Source organism: Nycticebus coucang, chromosome 9, assembly GCF_027406575.1.
Source record: "Nycticebus coucang isolate mNycCou1 chromosome 9, mNycCou1.pri, whole genome shotgun sequence".
Taxonomy (NCBI): Eukaryota; Metazoa; Chordata; class Mammalia; order Primates; family Lorisidae; genus Nycticebus; species Nycticebus coucang.
Window position 1 is genome coordinate 123,517,635 of NC_069788.1, and position 20,916 is coordinate 123,538,550.

At 40.2% G+C, this 20,916-nt stretch overlaps 1 protein-coding gene across 2 annotated transcripts; it reads right to left on the bottom strand.

Annotated features, from left to right (window-relative positions):
* Window positions 1–35: 35 nt before the first annotated feature.
* On the bottom strand, window positions 36–20,721 carry ATP6V1D (ATPase H+ transporting V1 subunit D). 2 transcript variants are annotated; one of them, XR_008382421.1, is made up of 10 exons: window positions 20,418–20,721; window positions 13,720–13,837; window positions 10,737–10,816; window positions 9,454–9,521; window positions 9,057–9,101; window positions 4,375–4,478; window positions 3,641–3,707; window positions 1,823–1,901; window positions 507–706; window positions 36–381 (listed from the first exon to the last, which is right to left on the bottom strand). XR_008382421.1 is itself a non-coding variant. In XM_053602281.1 (9 exons), the coding sequence occupies exons 1-9, from the start codon at window positions 20,456–20,458 to the stop codon at window positions 565–567; spliced, it is 744 nt and encodes a 247-aa protein (XP_053458256.1). In that variant the 5' UTR covers window positions 20,459–20,721; the 3' UTR covers window positions 36–564. The 2 variants fall into 2 exon arrangements, 1 of the variants encoding a protein (XP_053458256.1); XM_053602281.1 differs by having other exon boundaries at window positions 36–706.
* Between the last annotated feature and the right edge of the window lie 195 nt (window positions 20,722–20,916).

The following is a 20,916-nucleotide window of genomic DNA, read 5'->3' on the forward strand; positions in this document are numbered from 1 at the left end:
CTTAATCTTAGTATAATATAAAAGGATTGGCTTATTTTTAAATCATTTTACTCTGTTTATACTTTAATCACATTTAAACTGGCAAAACAGCTGTCAGATAAGATACACCTGTCATGCAAAGAAAAATAAGTTGATTTCACAAAGCTTGAGAAGAAAAGTGCCATAGTAACACAAGGATGACGGCAGCGATCTCTGACAACAGCGCCGAGGTGGGTAGGAAGGCAGGCTGCTCCACAGTAGGTGGTCTGAGACCACTAGTGTTTCCTTAGGGGTATTTCCTAATATGCTTGGTAAGCAGATCATGTAACACAGATGTTAAGTGGAGCTGGCTGACACTTCTGCAGAGTTAATTCCTGAGCAGGTTTTACAAAGCTCTTTCACCTATGACAAAGGGTTGCCGAATCATGATTGTGCAATATAATCCCATAAATAGACACCCAGGTAAACTTTACAATCAGTGAAATTCTTAGGCCAAAAAATAAACAGCCACACAAATCAAACTTAACACACTGTGAACTAAAATGAAGCCCGTGTTAGGGTTTCCAAAAGAATCAGCAAGAAAGATTATTCAAACAGAAGATCCTCATCCTTCTCTTCAGCCAGAAGATTAGCAGGCTCCATCACCTCCCCAGCTGCTCTCCGTTGTTCCAACTCCTTCTCAGACTTTTCCTTGAGGATCTTTTTCTTTTCCTGTATTTTCTTTAACCTATAAAATAAAGAGGAGAATTTTCTGCATACTGTTTTCAGTACTAAGTAGGTTCGATTTCATCTAGTTTTGCAAGGACAACAAACATCTACCACTAGAACAAAACTTAATACTTGCATTAAATTAAATAAATTTTGAAATCCATTCCCTAATGGGACAGATTTTGAGCATTCAAACACATTCAGGCATTTATTAAAGTTCTGGATAACCACAACTCTGAACATCACTGAAGGATAGAAAGTAATGTTTAATAATTAAGAATATGAATCATAATCAGATGTTAACTCAAGGCCTAAGGTCTAAATGATCCTGCTGTCACCTACCTCCCACTTCTCTGAACGAGGTATACAGATCCCTGTACACCACCACTTTATTTTTATTTATTTATTTTTTAAGAGACAGAGTCTCACTTTATCACCCTCGGTAGAGTGCCATGGCGTCACAGCTCACAGCAACCTCCAACTCCTGAGCTTAGGCGATTCTCTTGCCTCAGCCTCCCAAGTAGCTGGGACTACAGGCGCCCGCCACAACACCCGGCTGTTTTTTTTTGTTGCAGTTTGGCCAGGGCCGGGTTTGAACCCGCCACCCTCTGTATATGGGGCCGGCGCCCTACTCACTGAGCCACAGGCGCCGCCCTACACCACCACTTTAGTACTTACTTATCCCAACTGGTTCTAAATGTTCATAAACAATTAATGAACATATATCATTTCCCTCTTAAGTACTGTGCTAATTCTCTGATAGGATTTATATTGCTTGGTAATGTCCCCAAATACTTTAAATCTTCTTCTGAACAAATTCAACATGCAAAATGTACTTGATTAACTGATTAATTCCAGTTTCTTCCCTCATTTTTTAAGTAGGAGACTTAGGATAATCTAGCCTTAACAAGTTTCTTTGAAAGGCCTAAGTTTTTGGAAATGCCATGTTTCAGGAACATGGAAAACTTAACACAGATTTGTCTCTATTGCCTTTGGCAATAGGCAATATTACTACTTGTTTAACTGAATAAACTAAGCTATGTTAATTCTAAAGAACAGAACTAGTTATCCAGCAAACCAAGCCTTTGGAATATGGAAAACAAAAAATGATCAATAACTGCCCAATGCAACAAACCTATAGAACTCTTCCCGCTCTCTCTCATCCAGCTCTGTGATGATATAAGCAAGGGTACGTTCAATCCGGGGAATGATGACTAGAGTTGAAAAAACATATAGATGTGAGAACTTCAAACCCCCTTTTTGCAAAGTGTTCATTGTTACTTATTTTATTTTAATTGTAAGATTAATGTACAGGCTGGGCATGGTGGCTCACACCTGTAATCCCAGCACTCTGGGAGGCTGAGGCGGGTGGATTGCCTGACCTTAGGAGTTTGAGAGCAGCCTGAGCAAGAGTGAGACACCATCTCTAAAAATAGCCAGGTGTTGTGGCGGGCTCCTGTAATCCCAGCTATTTGGGAGGCTGACACAAGAGAATCACTTGAGTCCAAGAGTTTGAGGTTGCTGTGAACTACTATGCCACAGCACTCTACTCAGGGTGACACTGAGTGTCTCAGAGTGAGACACTGCCTCAGAAAAAAAAATGTACATTTAATGTAGAGAACTAGGAAAATAAAACACAAAGAAAAATCTTAATGGAGTACAATCCCACCACTCAAAAGTAACTATTGTAAAGATGTTGGTGTGTGCCCTTCTAGTGTTTTGGCTATGTACATATAACATATTAGACCATAACAGCTACGACACTGAATACTCCAAATATATGAATATATGTAATACTAAACAGATGTTATTTTAAATATAGTAACACTCAACTGTTAAAAAAAAAAAATCAAGCAGAGAGGATGTAATAGTTTTAATGTCAGTTATTAGGCCCTACTTTACATAGAATTTGCCTACTCTGCTTCTAGAATGTGAACTCGGTGAGGATGAGAACTATCAACCTTACCCAATTTGTTTTGCTTGCAGTTTCACATACAAGGCCTGGCATGAGCAAGCAGCCAAGAAATGTGTTTTGATTTGATTTTTTAAAAAGTGAGATAACTTCCTCTCTTAACACTAATATAGCCTCAAGCAAAGGAATTTCTTTGCTTCAAATTTTGCACCTTTCTTAACTAAAATTTGAATTGTTTCTTTAAGGAAAACAGTTTCTTGAGCAAAAAGAATTCTCAGCCCTAAGCAGTTGTATTTTTTAAATAAAGAAATAAAAGAGGCTCGGCGCCTGTGGCTCAAGCGGCTAAGGTGCCAGCCACATACACCTGAGCTGGTGGGTTCGAATCTAGCCTGGGCCCGCCAAACAACAATGATGGCTGCAACCAAAAAAAAAAAAAAAAAAAAAAAAACAGCTGGGCACCTGTAGTCCCAGCTACTTGGGAGGTGGAGGTAGGAGAATAGCTTGAGCCCAGGAGTTGGAGGTTGCTGTGAGCTGTGATGGCACGGCACTCTACCCAGGGCAACAGCTTGAGGCTCTGTCTCAAAAAAAAGAAATAAAAGAGATGGAAAATAAATGCACCAAATGGGAAAATTCCATTTTAGAAATCAAGGAGAATCCCTAAAAGAGAGAGATTTAAAGCGAAATAGTTAATGTTTTAAAAAAGATGCATACAACTCAACCATTGGAAAAAACTAATGAGAATACTAAGTCTCTTAAGAAATGTTTCTACCCTTTACTAACTGTGTGAATTACCAGAAATAAATAAAATATTTCATAATTTCAACTCACCACTTTCCCCTGGAACTCCCCCAAACCATACACATATTGCTATCAAGACCTTTTTGGTACTATGGACACACTTCTCTTTGCACTGTGGACAGGGCAGTTATCTTATTTGCCCTTTCACCTTCAGTACAGTGCCTGAGCCCCAGCAACTGCATGACAAGTGGGGAGGTAAGGACAAATGAATAAGCAAAGCACCTCAGAGCAGCTTGTACTCACCATGTTCAATGGCATTTACACGCCTATTGGTTATCTTAATAGCTTCATCCAAAGTAACAAAGGAAGTCTAAAATAGGAGGACAAATAAATAATGTGAGCACAAAGTCTTCCTAATCATGCCCTGATTACTTGGTTCCACTCAGACTGTACTTCAGAAAACATCTGGGAACCAAGACAACTTCTTTTCAGCATGCTTAAAAATAGAAAATTTTAACTGGGCATCATGGTAGCTGCCTGTAGTGCCAGCCACTTAGGAGGGTTGAGGCAGGAGGATGGCTTGAGCCAAGAGTTTGAGGTTGCTGTGAGCTAGGCTGAGGCCATGGCCTGGGCCTAGAGCTAACACAATTTACATGCTATTATAAATAAAGTCATAAAAATGACAAGAGGAAAGAATCATGCACTTAACCTAGATATATATTAACTATCTGCCTAGGGAAAAAATGGCCTTCATGTACTAACCACATTTAAATCTAGTGCCAACTGTTGTTGTTCTCACCTAGCAAAGAGTCAAACTGTACCACTGTGCATTTATTTTGTTAACAATTAAAAAGTAGGGAGAAGGGTGCAAAAGGCACCATTTGAGAAATCAAAACATTTGGCTTGTCACATGTAAGATCATGGAAACAGCACAAAGTGTAAGTAAGTATGCGCTGACTCAAGACCTGAATCTCCTCCACTCAACTATTCAAAATCAAACTGCAGAAGTTTTCCAGCTTTTTTGCTGTAATACTCACCTGCAGTGAAGCCAGTTCTACCAGTAGTTCCACTGCTTTGGCATAATTCCTCTTCAATTTAGCCAACTGTTCCCCACCTCTGGCTAAACCCGTCAGTTCATAACCTGAAAGAACCAGTCAGACAACATTTGTTATTAGAGAGTTAATCTTCCCCATAAAATTCCCCACGAGGAGATAATCCAGAATAATACCTAACATGGAAGACCAACTCACTAACCCTGTTAAATGCAAACATGAAGCACCCATCTCACTCCCAAAATACTGCAGGAATTGGCTGCTAAAGAAAGTTTTCTACAAGGAATCTTTTCTAAATGTAACTAGAGGAGAAGCTTTTAACCAATCCAGCTTGCTGGATTAAACAATGCCCCCGACTCCCTTTGGCAATCAAACTGCCTGATGACCACAGCAGTTACACTATGTTGTACTTATTCATAGGAGCTGTAGCTAATATTCAATATGATTTAATTAAACAGTACATGAACCAATGAAATGTGAGTGCCAAGAGAAAAAGTATTGTTGTTTCTATAAAACAAGGGAATTACTTTGCTTGGAAAGAATAAATGTAAAATGTTGTCAAATTAGGAATGGAAGGGGTGAGAAAATTACCAAAAATTGGGAGTGAGCTCCAAAAATCTAGAAAGATGAAGCATTCACACCGTATCATAGGGGGTTTCTATCATCACTTCAGTTAGCATTACCGGGACACAGACTCTTCCTGTGGCACCAGGCACAATGTCCCTGACTGCCTTTTTTGGCTACAAGAGAAATTGCATTTCTCCCAGGCAATGGATGAGGGAAGCATCGGTAGCCGCAGACCATACAGAGAACCGCTGCTGGCCAAGCGTGCCCTACCTGACCACAGGACAGGGTACAGCAGTGCTACTGAGGTAAGTCAGTGGAGGCTTGAAGGCAGCCAACACTTTCATGTCTCCCTCCCAGATTTATTGTAGACCAAGTCAAGCATCACAATGTCAACTAGAAATAGTCTTAACCCTCAGCCATCAGCCCTTATAGATCACAAGGTTCCCCTGTCTTTTCCTGGTCTAGAACTGAAAAACTTGTAGCTTCTATACAAACACGAGCCTTCGGATCACAGTCTTATTAAACAAACAGTGGTCAGTATATGGAACATACGGGGCTTTACACAAGCTGGTACTTACAGGGATAATAACTGCCCTACTGTTTTTTTTCTTTAGCATGATAGAAAGCTACCAGGAATTTCCTGGGTCACAAATAAAAGAAAACATATTTTGAATGAAAGCAACAATAAAGCTAAAAACTATGATTTGGGGTGTTTGCTCATAAGAGACGTGACGGGGTCTTTATGCAACAGTTTACTTACCTTCTATTAAGAATAACTGGCTAAACTTAAATGGAAATATAAGCTTTTTCAGTTAAACATATTCCCAAAATAGCATTTTCTTTTGGGATTTGACTCCTAAAAGAGGGCATTTAGGGCGGCGCCTGTGGCTCAAAGGAGTAGAGCGTAGGCCCCATAATGCCGCAGGTGGTGGGTTCAAACTGCAAAAAAAAAAAAAAGGACATTTAAAGGCCTGGCGTGGTGGCTCACACCTATAATCCTAGCACTCTGGAAGGCTGAAGCAGGTGGATCACCCAAGCTCACAGGTTCAAGACCAGCCTGAGCAAGAGTGAGATCCCCCCATCTCTAAAAAATAGCTGGGCATTGTGACAGGCAACTATAGTCCCAGCTACTCCAGAGGCTGAGGCAAGAGAATCACATGAGCTCAAGAGTCTGAGGTTGCTGTGAGCTATGACGCCCCGGTACTCTACTGAGGCGACAGTGAGACTCTGTCTCGAAATAAATAAATAAAGACATTTAAATGAAGTAAAAGGCATTTATCAGAATTGTTACATTAAGTTTTTAAAATAGCTTTTTAAAAATACAATTTAACGTATCATGCATTCACCAGTAGAAGAAGCTTGTTTTTTAAATAACCTTCTAAACAAAAATAGCCAAGCACTTTGTGTTACCAAATACAGCACTCTGTATAGTGGGAACTATTTTATATGTGGGAAAACACTTAAGGAACTTATCAGAGTCATATCCAGTAATGAGAGAGACTTGGGTTTGAATTGCTGTATAATGAAGAAATCTTGTTAACTGCTATATATGTATAATAGAAAATTTGTAAAATACATAGAAAAAAATTCAATCTCATTAATGAGATAATCTTCATACACACACACACACATATATACATATATAAATTTTTTGATCTCCTTAGGTACAATACTTTTTGAAAATACATCGAAATTATAGATAAAACAGAATTTGGAGCCAAAAGCTCTAACATTTAAATATTCTGATGTCAAATGGCTTTTCAGAAAGGTAATACAAACTCCATAGCTAATGTTTGAGAGTGCCAATCTCATTTTCCAGCATTTAGTGTTCTTCCTCATTAACAAAAACTAATATATTTCATTAATTAAATGATATACATTTTAATATCTGCAATTAGTATGTATAGGTTATAGTGGAAACAGACTTTTTTAAAATATAAATTAAAAAAAAATTTTTTTTATAAAGGGTATTTGGGGGTTGGGATGAGCATATGCACACAGTTGCCTTGTTTTTTTTTTTTTTTTGTCGAGACAGTTCTACTCTATGCCCTGAGCAGAGTGCAATGGCATTGTAGTTCACTGCAACCTCAGACTCAGGATGTAGGCATCTGGCTGCCTCAGCCTCTGAAGCTGCTGGGATTACAGGCACTTGCCATGGGGTCCAGCTGGATTTTTCTATTTTTTTCATGAGTCGAGGTCTCACTCTTGCTCAGACAAGCCTTGAACTCCTAAGCTCAAACAATCCTCCCACCTTAGCCTCCCATGCTGCTGGGATTACAGGCGTGAGCCACTGTGCCTGGCAGACTGATTTTTTTTTTAATTTATTGTACCTAACAAAGTGCCCAGGACACAATAGGGATTTCACAGTTGAATGAATAACCAAGCTGAACTATCTTACATATTATGTCATATTCTTTTTGGTATATAAGTACTCATTGAATGAGTTTTGTAGCTCACAGAAATGTCTCTGGTGCATATGGTAATTTAATATCTCTGAACTTTCTTTTTTTAGATAGTGACAACTGAGGCTGAAAAGGAGAAAAGTGAAGGAAGACGGCCTGGGGGAACTGGTTAAGACCAGAATCACTACTTCTGCTGCTCATCTATATATAGGCCAGAAACCTTTAACTTTGGAGTTTGAAAAATGAAAATGGTTAACTCAAGTTAATCTTAGAAGACATCTGAAAAGCAAAAAGATGCAAAAATAAAACGTGAAGAAATGAAGTCAACTCATGAAAAGACAGGCATTTTAATGTATAATTAATCTGATTTAATTTTGAAAACAATTTTGTGAAGCAGATATCCCACTATATGAAAGTTAAACTGATATCACAAGAATGGAAAAGCAAATATCCAATGTACTCAATACTAATATGAAGCCAGTAGACGATCCAATTCATGCCCAAATAGGAGAAAAATTCATTTCAATTCAAGTTGGGGGGAGGGGTAACAAGGGAGAAGGGAGTTGGGGTGTTCTCACTGAATGGGCATGAGGTGGGCATGTTGGCGCATCTTTTGCGTGTGGGACACAACCACAAGATGAACTCTACCTAACTAAATCAAACATTTTGACCTGGTTGCTTGTACCTCCACATTAACCTGAAATATATTTACTTAAAAAAAAAAGTTAAACTGATGCATTTCCAAGTTCACAAAGCTAACAAACAGTCAAGGTAGAATTCAGGAATAGGCTTAACTAAAGATCACATTCATTTTAATACAGCATACTTTAAATAAGATAATAGTTGTTGAAATTATTCTTGTCTAAGACAATTCTGCTTAAGCATTTGAATTTTCTTCTTGAAACACTACAACTGTTATTACCGTAACGAACATAGTTGACAATCTTTTTTATCAGTAAGCAAAGGCTCCCTGCCACTGAGAAGTGTTTATAATCATAAACATAATAAAATCTATCCGTGCCAAAAACAAAACAAAACAAATACATCACAGTGTCTAAAACCTTACTCTAGAAAGTTAGAAATTATAAGCTGGATATTGTTTATGCAGAAAGATAACACAGAAGTCTAATCAGTGAACTCATACTCAAAGAAAAGGCCTTATATTTTTAAAATAGCAAATAATTGTACATTGATATATGTATAGGTTGAAATAAAAATATTTTAAGATATATAACAGCCATCAAGACTTTTGTTTTTAAAGACAGTCTCACTCTGTTGCCCCAGGCTAGAGTGCTATGGCATCATAGCTCACAGCAATTTCAAACTCCTGGGCTCAAGTGATTCTTCTTGCTTCAGCTTCCCAAGTAGCTGGGACCACAGGCACCCACCACAATGCCTGGCTATTTTTTTCCATTTTGAGTAGAAGCACTCTTTCTCGGTCTGGTCTCAAACTCATGAGCCCAAGTAATCCACCTGCCTTGGCCTCCCAGAGTGCTGAGATTACAGACATGAGCCACAGCACCTGGCCCACTAAGACTTCTTTGATGATCAACTATTGTCCTAACTATCAGATAAGAGGACTTCTAACACTGAACTGTAAGAAGGTCTACCTAGCACCATTTCCAGAACAAAGTTCATTTAAAGAGAGAACAAGAAATCCCAGAGACATACACCTGATATAAAAATTTTCACACTTACTGTCAGTTCCTTCATGGTAATGTTCAAATACTGGCAAAGTAACACCTGTTGAACACAGAAGCATATGTAGTTTCACAACTATGACCTTCAAGTACCCTTTCTTAATTACCTGTTAATTTCCTGTTTCTTTTTGAACAAATATTCAAAAGCCATGAGATTTAAGTCTGGAATTGTAACTGGTTTGAATTAATGAATTTAGGAACCCGCCTTAATTGTGTCCTTCTATTCAAAAGCCAAATTATCCTAATAAGAAAGCTTGTTATTAAAGGTTTCAACATGTACAGCCAATCAACTTGTAAGCAAAGGAGAGAAACGGGGACAAGATCTTGCCATATAAACAGATTAATTTAAAAATATCACTTTTTCTCCCAAAATGGTTCCAAAGGATTGCAGTTACCTGCTACGTTATCTTTCTTCGCTCGAATTTTCACTTGGGCTTTATTTACATTTTGGATGACAGTAGTGCTGCAGAAAAAAGAAAAAGTCTTTAGTTGTGCTTTTAGAAATAAGCCTACAAGAACCAATTGGTGATTTTTGTCATTAAATGAGACTAAAAGATGTTATAATGAAGTATGTTTCATATTAATAACTGTCCTTTTTTCCAGAAAAGGAGAAAAATCACTACTGCCTGAGGAGGGCCTTAAAGAGCAAAGAATGAACAATATTCACAACAGTAAGCAGTAAGTAACAATATTCTTAGGCAGTAAGAAAACATCAGGAAATGATTTTTAAAATATGTAAATTGTTTGCATTTTCAGTTTGACTTGTAGTACAGGGATGTGACTTCAAGAGTTCACATTCTGCTAGAGCAGTGGTTCTCAACCTGTGGGTTGCGATCCCTTTGTAACAATGAAAATACATCCTGTATATCAGATGTTTACATTACGATTCTTAACAGTAGCAAAATTATAGTTATGAAGTAGCAACGAAAATAATTTTATGACTGGGTGTCACTACAACATGAGGAACTGTATTAAAGGGTCATGGCATTAGGAAGGTTGAGAACCACTGGTATAATACAAAACCTAGCTCAAATCCTGGTGATTTTGATTGAATCCCTCACACTGAATACATAGCAAAATATAAAGTGTGCCTATTTTCAACTGTAAAGAATATTCACTTTAGTTTTCATTAGGAGGCATTAGGAAAGTTGAGAACCACTGTGTTAGAGTGTAATTTGGGGAAAACTTTCCTTCCATCCAGGTTTGCAGGTCAACTGGTTAAGCTGGTATTCAATTCCAAGAAACCTATCTAACTTCTGGCTTTGTCTGATTCCCTACTTATTATCATCATAAAATAAAGTGTTTTCCCCATAACCACCCTAAAACACATTCGTATACCACTAATACATTATACACTACTGATTTCCTCCTTCTGCAAGCAGTTATCTTACCAGCATTGGCAAAAATTAAAGTCTACCACTTCAAAGGGCCTTACTAAGGGCTGCCCAGCACTCTGGGAGACTGAGACACTTACAATATTAAGTATCATGTGCCTGCCACTATAAACTATAGATGTGGATGGTGATAGTGGGGGGGGTTAAAAGAGTTCTTCTTTCTTATTACTGTATCATTTGTCTTTAATGCTTACATATTTCTAAATTAAAAATGGTTTTTAAAATTAAATTATGAATCTGAAAGCATTTTACTCTTTCAAAGCACCCTATTTTAGTCTTCTTACCTGAAATCCCCTGCTGTGAACTTGGCCTCAGCTAATGAAAAGGCTGCTTCTCTCATCACTTCACCCATCAACATTTTAGTCTGAAAAAGCAAAAAAATCAACAATAGACTCAACCAAATTTTTACAAATAAAATCATATCATAATTATGTTCCTTTAACAATCATCAATATTTTACACCAGGTATGCATGTATATACTGGTCTGATGATAAAACAAATAAAAATGTCCAATTCTGAACCATTTTTGTTGTAGTTACTAATAAAATTGCAAAACTATGAGTTTTATAATTAATATATTAGAATAAATGCATTAAGAAATGGAAAACTGGCTCGGCACCTGTAGCACAGTGGTTCTGGCACCAGCCACATACACCAAGGGTGGTGGGTTCGAACCTGCTGGGGCCAGCTAAACAACAATGACAACTGCAACAAAAAATAGCCGGGCATTGTGGCAGGTGCCTGTGGTTCCGGCTGCTTGGGAGGCTGAGGCAAGAGAATCGCTTAAGCCCACGAGTTTGATGTTGCTGTGAGCTATGTACTCTACTGAAGGCGACATGGTGAGACTGTCTCAAACAAACAAACAAACAAAAAAAAAAAACAATTTTATCCTCATAAATTGGCAACAAAAAAAATATTAATGCCCAGTTAAGCAATTTAAGAAAAGAGGTCCTCTCACAGATCGTTTGGTAGAAATTAGCTTAACAGGCTCGGTGCCCGTAGCACAGTGGTTACGGTCCCAGCCACATACACAAAGGGTGGTGGGTTCAAACCCAGCCCAGGCCAGCTAGACAACAATGACAACTGCAACAAAAAATAGCCGGGCGTTGTGGTGGGCGCCTGTAGTCCCAGCTACCTGGCAGGCTGAGGCAAGAGAATCACCTAAGCCCAGGAGCTAGAGGTTGCTGTGAGCTGCCTGACAACACAGCACTCTACCCAGGGCGATAAAGTGAGACTCTGTCTCTACACACACACACACACACAAAAAGAAAAAACTGAAATGAGGGCGGCGCCTGTGGCTCAAGGAGTAGGGCGCTGGTCCCATATGCCGGAGGTGGCAGGTTCAAACCCAGCCCCGGCCAAAAAAAAGTGAAAAAACTGAAATGAATATATCCTTGGATCAATATTCTAGATTTCTTTTTAGAGAAATACTAGCATATATATACGTAAGGATTTAAGAGTCACTCCCAGGTATTATAAAGAATAAGATAGATTTTTATATACAGATGGTCCCAACTTAAAATGACTCAACGATATTTTGGCTTTAGAGGGGTGAGAAAACACATTTTGACTTACAGTATTTTCATTTTATTATTTTTTTTAATTAAAAAAATTTTTTCTTTTGTGAGACAGAGTCTCACTATGTTGCCCTCAGTAGAGTACTGTGCCGTCACAGCTCACAGCAACCTCAAACTCTTGGGCTTAATCAATTATCTTGCCTCAGCCTTCCAGGTAGCTGGGACTACAGGCACCTGCCACAAAGCTCAGCTGGATTTTTTTTGTTGGAGTTGTCATTGTTGTTTAGCAGGCACAGGCCAGGTTCAAACCTGCCAGCCCCCCATGTATGTGGCCAGCACCCTAACCACTGAGCTACAGGTGCCAAGCCAGTAGTTTCATTTTATGAAGGGTTTATCAGGATGTAACTTCATCGTAAGTCAAGGGGCACCTCTGTGGAGACAGAAAGCTGTCTATGTTCCAACATGGGGCAAGGGAAGAGGAAGGAGGAGAGGGTCATGAAGTATTACAGAATTCATAGAACTTCTACAAAAGTAAAAGTTGCCTGGTTTTTTTTTTGTTTGCTTTATTATTTTGAGACAGAGTCTCTATGTCACCCTTGGTAGAGTGCTGTGGCATCACAGCTCACAGAAACCTCAGACTCTTGGGCTTAAGCGATTCTCTCGCCTCAGCCTCCCAGGTAGTCCTTATAGGCACCCACCACAACACTCGGTTATTGTCTTGTTGTAGTTGTCATTGTTGTTTAGCAGGCCTGGGCCAGGTTCGAACCCGTCAGCCTGGGTGTATGTGGCCAGTGCCCTACCCACTGAGCTATGGGCGCCACCAGAAGTTGCCTGTTTTTTATTCAAAACATTTATGTGTGTATATGCAATACTCTTGGTACACGCTTTACAAAAGCAACAGGTTTTGTACATGCTACCAAAAAGAAAAAAAGGACTGAAAGGCCATACGCCTTCAAGTATCAAGAACAACACCCCTGAGAAATGAGAGAAGGACCACTGCCACTGGAGGAGGAAGAGAAGATATGGGAGAAGTTTCACTTTTTCATATATTTCTGGATTCACACTTCATTTAACCAAAAAGCACTGAATTAAATAAAACCTACTATGTGCCAGCACTATTCTTTGTTTTTTTTTTTTTTTTGTGGTTTTTGGCCGGGGCTGGGTTTGAACCCGCCACCTCCGGCATATGGGACCAGCGCCCTACTCCTTGAGCCATAGGCACCGCCCAACCAGCACTATTCTTGACACTGAAAATGTAGTGCTGAAAAGACAAAGCTCCTACTCTCATGAAACTCACATTCTCTAGTGAGGGGAAAGAGACAAGAAAATAACATGCTGTAATAAAAAGTAAATAAAGAGAGATGACAGAAGGAAATATGGCTCTCATTTCTGATTGGTGATCAAGAAAATGGCCTCTCTGAGAAGTCTAGAAAGGCCAGTTTTAAGTTCTGAGGAAAGAGCAGCCAGGCAGAAGAACAGCTAAAGAAAAGGCCCTAAAGGAGGACCTTGGAAAGAATGCTCCAGGTCAGAGATACAGACAGGGCCAGGGCAGATCAAGCGGGGCTTTGCAGGCAACACTAAGGAGTTTGGATTTCATTAAATGAACTATCTGAAAATTGTTACCATAATGATGGCATTTGACTTTTGAAAGAAAAAAAAATAACTTAAAAATTAAAATGTCAATAAGCATGCTGAATTTTCCTTAGATATTTCCAAAATAAACACCATTTTAAGCAAAGTTTATTCTACCTCTATTATCTTCTTTAGGATCTGTCGAAATCGAAGAGTTAAGGCATCAGATTTTTTCTTCAGGAGGTTTCGACCTGTCTGTGCTCCTTTTAAACGAGCCTTCATGATGGTCTGTGCCCTAAGTAGACATACAGAATTAAAGATGTTTATGCTCACTATTTGAAAAACACAAAAATACCTCTCCAACACAGGGTTAAAATTATCCTTTATTTTTTGATGTAATGAGAGTGAAAATATATAGTATTTGTACCTGATTTATCTAAATGGTGCTTTGGTTTGAATGTATCCCCCAAACTTCACGTATTGGAAATTTAATCCCCAATGCACAGTGTGGGAGATGGGACCTTTAGAAATGATTAAGTCAAAGGGGCTCTGCCCTCATGAATGGATTAATATGGTTATGGTAGAAGCGGGTTCCTTAATGCTGGAGTGGGTTGGTTATCAAAGAGAGTTTGGCCAGGCACTGTGTGGCACCCACCTATAATCCCAGCTACTAAGGAGGCTGAGGCAGGGAAGATTCCTTGAGCTCAGGAGTTCAAGTCCAGCCTGGGCAACATAGCCAGACCCTGTCTCTTTGCGGCGAAAAAAAGCAAGTGCAGCAAAAAACAACTTTGACCCTCTCTTGCTTCCTCTCACCATCTTGTCTTCTACCTGGGGATGTCTCAAGTGATCCTCCTGCCTTAGACTCCCAAAGTGCTAGGATTATAGGTGTAAACCACCAAACCCAGCCCCAGCAAGGTCCCTCAATCTTTAACTTCCTTCCCTCCAGAACTGTGAACCAAATACATGGTGTGTTTTGACGGGGGTTGTTTGGGGGGGAGGGAGTTGTGTGTGAGACAGGGTCTTGCTGTCACTCAGATTGGAGTGCAGTGGTGTAATTACAGCTCAGTGGAACCTCCAATTCCTAGGCTCAAGCAATTCTCCTGGCTCAGCTTCCTAAGAAGCTAGGAACTATAGGTGCAAACCACTACACCAATTTTTAAATTTTTTGAGGAGACAGTGTCTTGCTGTGTTGCTCAGGCTGGTCTCCAACTCCTGGCCTCAAGTGATCCTCCTGCCTTAGACTCCCAAAGTGCTAGGATTATAGGTGTAAACCACCAAACCCAGCCCCTTTTCTTTACAAATTACCCCATCTCAAATATCGTGATAGCACAGAAAGCAGACTAAGATAACTGGTTTCTCAATACTGTAGCTTTCTATTATCAGTGCTCTATAAATGAGATTCACAAAAGAAACAATTTTGTAATCAACAGCTAGAGTAAGTATTTATTAAATAATAATGTTATCAGTCTTATTTTATGATGCCACCATAGCTTAAATATTTATTTGATCTGTAAGTTAAAATATCTATGCTTCAGTTTCCATTAGAGGACTATTAAGGCTTAAAAAAAAAAATCTAACCACTAATATACTCATATATCTGAATATAAAATACAAATACCTTTAGGACTAACAATTCTACTTTGGGGAATTTACCCCACAAATTTATCCCAACATATCTACAAAACCTTGTATAAGGTTAAGTACTCAGCCTTATTTATAATAACAAAAGGGTAGAAACAAGCTAAATGCTTAATCATGGTTTACCATACAATGGAATGTATTTATAAAGGGAAGAATGTATTTATAAAGATGCAGAGACTAGTTCTAAAAAGGATTCACATAAATTGGTAGAAGTTTCCTTTGGGAAATAGGGCTGAGTGAAGAATATGGATTTATTTATTTATTTATTTTTTTACATGTATTTGGTTCACAGTTCTGGAGGCTCCTTTTGTTCCTTTTGCACTTTTTACCACAATCATTTATTACATCAATTAAAAACATTAGCATTGGGCCAGGGTGGTGGCTCACATCTGTAATCCTAGCACTCTGGAAGGTCGAGGCTGGCGGATCACCTGAGCTCAGGAGTTCAAGACCAGCCTGAGCTAGAGTGAGACCCCACCTCTAAACATAGCTGGGCATTATGGGCAGCCCAAGAGTCTGAGGTTGCTGTGAGCTATGGCAACCAGGCACTCTACTAGGGGCAACACAGTGAGACTATGTCTCAAAAAAAAAAAAAAACGAAAAACTTTAGCTTTAAAGTGTTTTTATATCATCAATCAAACCCTAATACCAATCATTTTATTAATTTGTAAATGACATGAGGTAACAAATGATATACGTAAGATTCCCGAAAACAGGGCGGCGCCTGTGGCTCAGTGAGTAGGGCACTGCGCCCCATATACTGAGGGTGGTGGGTTCAAACCCAGCCCTGGCCAAATGCAACAACAACAAAAAAAACAGCCGGGTATTGTGGCTGGTGCCTGTAGTCCCCACTACTCGGGAGGCTGAGGCAAGAGAATCGCCTAAACCCAGGAGTTGGAGGTTGCTATGAGCTGTGATGCCATAGCACTCTACCGAGGGTGATAAAGTGATACTCTGTCTCTACAAAAAAAAAAAAAGATTCCCAAAAACAGACATGTGACACTTACACTGAAGTTTGCACATCTTTATTTTAACTTTTCCCTATTAGAAACCCCAGTACCAAAGTCAAGCAAGCAACAACAGAAATCAGAATTTCTGTTCGTGTTGCCATATGCCAGATAAAATGTAATAATGAAAAAAGTGGAAATAAAATAAAACAATGGATTGTACAACCTAGCCAATTTCATATGACTAGTATAACCAACTGCAAAATAGATCTTTTGTCCAAATTCTTAGATTATACTGAAATCTTTTACCACAGGGCTAAGGTCACTGAGACAATTCTATAGCTGTAAGAAACTTTAGACATTACTAAATGAGGCTCAAAAAAGTAAAACAACTTCTTTATAGTCATTCAGTGAAGAAAAAGCAGGGCAAGAACTTGAACCAGATTTCTGACTCCAGTGACTTTCTCAAACTAAGGCTCAAATCCAGATCCACTGTACCCCAACAAAGTAACATACTGTCTCCCCTCAAAGAGGACAAGTAGCAACAGATGAAAAGGTTCTGGGTTTTTGTTGTGTTTGTTTGAGACAGCATCTCACTCTGTTACCCTGGCTAGAGTGCTATGGTATCATAGCTCATAGCAACTTCAAATCCTTGGACTCAAGTAATTGTCTTGCCTCAGCCTTCCAAGTAGCTGGAACTACAAATGCCCACCACACCACTGGGTTAGTTTTTCTATTTTTAGTAGAGGTGGGGTCTTGCTCTTACTGGTCCTGGAACTTCTGAGCTCGAGCAGTCCACCTCTTTGGGCAGTGGTTCTCAACCTTCCTAATGCCACAAGTTCCTGTGGGTCGTGACCCACAGGTTGAGAACCGCTGTCTTTGGGCCTCCCAGAGTGCCAGAATTAAAGGCATGAGCTACAGGGTCTGGCCACTTTCTCTATGAAAAGCTGGCTATTAGTGACTGACTTTGCACTCACTGGCCTCACCAGATGTCTTATCAAGTAAAGCTGATTTAGTTTCCAGTCTGAGCTAGAGCCCCAATGTGTATATTTAACATACCATATTGTTGACACTAAATACCACAACTTGGGTTCAAACAGCTGAATCACAGTTAATCAAATCCTAGTGCTATGAGTTTCGGCAAGTTTCTTGTATAAAGGTGAACTGGTTGATAAAACTGAATTTACCATGCTAATTTTAATCTCCACCTAAGAGATGGCATGTCTGTGAAATGGGCAGATTTAAAATCTTTAGACTCTAAGAGTGACTTGCCCATGCTCTTACAGCTACTATGTGGCAGAACCTGAAAAATGACTGACTTTTGTTGACTCCAAATACCTCTTTTACTTTCACTATAAAATTCTTTTGCTTCACTGGTACATTAGGGTTTTAAAGCAACATTTCACTGTAAATACTATAAAGTGGAACTGTTTGTGAAACCAAAGTCCCTCATGTATTTTCTAGCCTAGGTCTTTTCTTTTGAGACAGAGTCTCACTCTGTTGCCCATGCCAGAGTGTCGTGGCCTCAACCTAGCTCATAGAAACTTAAAATTCCTGGGTTCAAGCCCCCAGCCTACAGAGTAGCTGGGACTACAGGCGCCAGCCACAACATCCAGCTAATTTTTCTATTTTTAGTAGACTCAGGGTCTCGCTCTTTTGTAGGCTGTTCTCCAAGGGACTTTCCCCACCCGCTCAGCTTCCCAGAGTACTACAATTACAGGTGTGAGTGCCACACCTGGCCAAGCCTCAGACTTTCAAATCCTGTTCTTTTACATGTTTCAGAGCTGCTAAGCCCGTGAAAAACATTTGACCTTTAGCTAGGACAATGGCTGCTTCCAGCTGAATCAAAAACATCTGACTATATGACAAAGAACCTGCTGTCTGGCCTTAGGAAAAATATCTAGAGAAGTGATTACTTCCTGCACTTGATTTTCCTCTTAAACAGTAACCTGAGTGCTTTAACAGTTTTCACCTTCACCTATCATTTTCCTTGTCTAGGCCATTTTTGCCCTTAATCTCAAAGTAAACATTCCAAAGTAAAAACAAAAAATGTTTAAGGCTAATGAACACATGTGTATGTGAAAATAAAAAAAGAATAATAAAAAAGAATAAAAACAAACAAACAACCTCCCCCCCCCAAAAAATGTTAACATTGTGACTACTGTCAAAGTTAAACGTGGCTGGACATTAGTTAAAGCAGTGAAAACGGATCTTTATTCAGCAAACCACTGACAGTAGGGGAAAGTGGTGAGTTCAATTCCGGTTTGTGCAGAGATGAGTGGGCGTTTTAAGAGAATGAGGGAACACAGGAGAGGGACAGGCCTCAAGTAGTGTCAGAGAAGTGAAAAATACAAAGGGTTGGTCAGTGTAAATGCCTTGCTAGCTGGCAATTATTTAGTTAGGATTCTATTCTCCCTATCCATGCTGATGATAACATTTCAAAGGAATGGTTCTCAAGTCCTCGAGACACTTTTGAGTTGGAAAAGGTGTGTGTTCACAATGGTAAGACTAAGAAGTTAAACACTCTAAAAAAGGGAAATCAGGGATCTGTCAATCAGATGTTAGCTATAACAAATAGTAAATTCTCCTGGAAGCTTGGAGCTTTTACAGCCAGGCATTTTAACTGAGGGGAGAGGGCAGGGGGTGGGAGAGGCTGGAGTCATCCTAGACTAGACCTTATGCTACTATAAACCATGCTAGAGTTTGGATATCTCTCAGTGCAGAGATTTTGACTGAGTCAGTCTGTGCTGAGAATTCTGCAGTTCTTACTACCCCAGGGTAGTCTTTACCCTTACTTACTTGACAGGCATTCCCACTCTCCACAACGAGCTTGCTTAATACTTAGTACAAATAGCTATCAGAAAGTTAGCAGGTGAAAGTAAAAAAAAATTTTTTTTTAATTCATTTAGGGATGTAATCACCTTGGCAGAGACAGAAATCTAGGTTTCAGGTGTGAACATTACTTGTCTTATTTTAAGCATCCTCAGAATTTCTTTTTTTTTGTAGAGACAGAGTCTCACTGTACCGCCCTCGGGTAGAGTGCCGTGGCGTCACACGGCTCACAGCAACCTCTAACTCTTGGGCTTACGCGATTCTCTTGCCTCAGCCTTCCGAGCAGCTGGGACTACAGGCACCCGCCACAACGCCCAGCTATTTTTTTGTTGTTGTTGCATTTTGGCCAGGGCTGGGTTTGAACCCGCCACCCTCGACATATGGGGCCGGCGCGCCCTTCTCACTGAGCCACAGGAGCCGCCCCATCCTCAGAATTTCTAAGAAAAAGGACAGGATGAGGAAAAAATAATGGAACATCTCCACAGAAATAGGACCACAATGAAAAGATGTAAACATCAGGGTCAAAACTGATTTTCTGCTTCCTCATGGGGAAGAAAAAGAAAAAGAGGAGAGCACAAATAGGAATAATCTTTACTCGCCACAACTTGTTAGGCACATGTAAGAGAACGTCAAAATTTTCTTTACAAACTAGCCAAACATCTACCGGGATATGCCATTTCTCCTGACAAAGAATTCAAACCAAAAGAGAAAGGCGTCCACAACTGAGCAGATTCTAAGGCACAGGTTCATTCAAGAAACATTTTTTATGTATCTCCTATGGATCGATAAACAAGACACTTTCTCATCCTGGAGAGAGCCTTCAGTCCAGTGGGAAAGATATGTAAACAAATGTCCACTTTACAATGATGAGTGAACAAGGTGCAGTGGTGAGAGAGCAAACGAAGTGCCTCTGAAACACAGGGGTATCTGCCCACAGCAGGTGATGTTTGGCGGAATCTAGGAAAATAAGGGAATACAAAATTGCATCCAATGTTCATGCCAGGGCGATTCGATTCAATCCCCAGTTTAGCTCAGGGACCTCTTCTAAATGTTTCTCATCGCAGTAAATTTCCTTTCTCAGACTATTTATTAAATACTGTTAGGTTTTCCGTCTCTTCCTCTAAACCGTGAGCTCTTGTGTGGTTAGGGGTGGCGACGATCCAGTGCTGGGCTCAATAAAGATATGTGGAATGAATGACTCTTCTTACTAATGTAAAGACAACGGACCTTCGCAAAAGCCAGCAGGCCGTGCGCCTTTCCCTGTGGGCTGGGATCGCTCTGTCCAGCCTGATTCATTCAAGAGGGAGCCCAGACTTACAAAAAGAGTCTGGGGAAAGCTCTCAGGATTGGCCATGGAAACAAGGAACCTCGCTGGTGGTCCAGGGGACCAAGAGACCACGCTCTAGCCAGGCATTAGTAAACCTTGGAGCGCCACTCGTCCAGTCTTTTACTTACATTCGCGAGGGAAAGATTTCAATTCGGTCTTTGCCCGACATTGTGACGATCTAAGGTCCCCGTCTGGGTAATCGTGGCTGCCACAGCTCCGGTACGGGCCGCCCCAGACACTTCCTCTACCGGAGTCAGCAGGTTGTGTCACTTGACTCCTCGCGTTGCTGAGGCAGCGGGCATACTCATTCTTTATTTCCGCTTCCTGTTGTCACAGGAGAGCTAAGGGGAAAGGGCAGAACCCAGGCGATTCCCGGACTTGGTGGAGAGCACACCGCGAAACCACCCCTCACTTCCGGTTTGCCTCCCAACCCCTCCCTCTGAAGCTCCACGGCGTCTTGCGCAGCCGCCGCACGCGCCGGCCTAAAGAATAGGAGAGAAGAGTTCACCCCTTCTTTTCCGCCACTTTTCGTCTTTGGCAACAGCGCCATCTCATGTTGGATGAAACTTCGAGAGAGGATTCGGTCTTCGGGGATAAAGAATCAGAATCCTATCTGTTCCTTGCGCC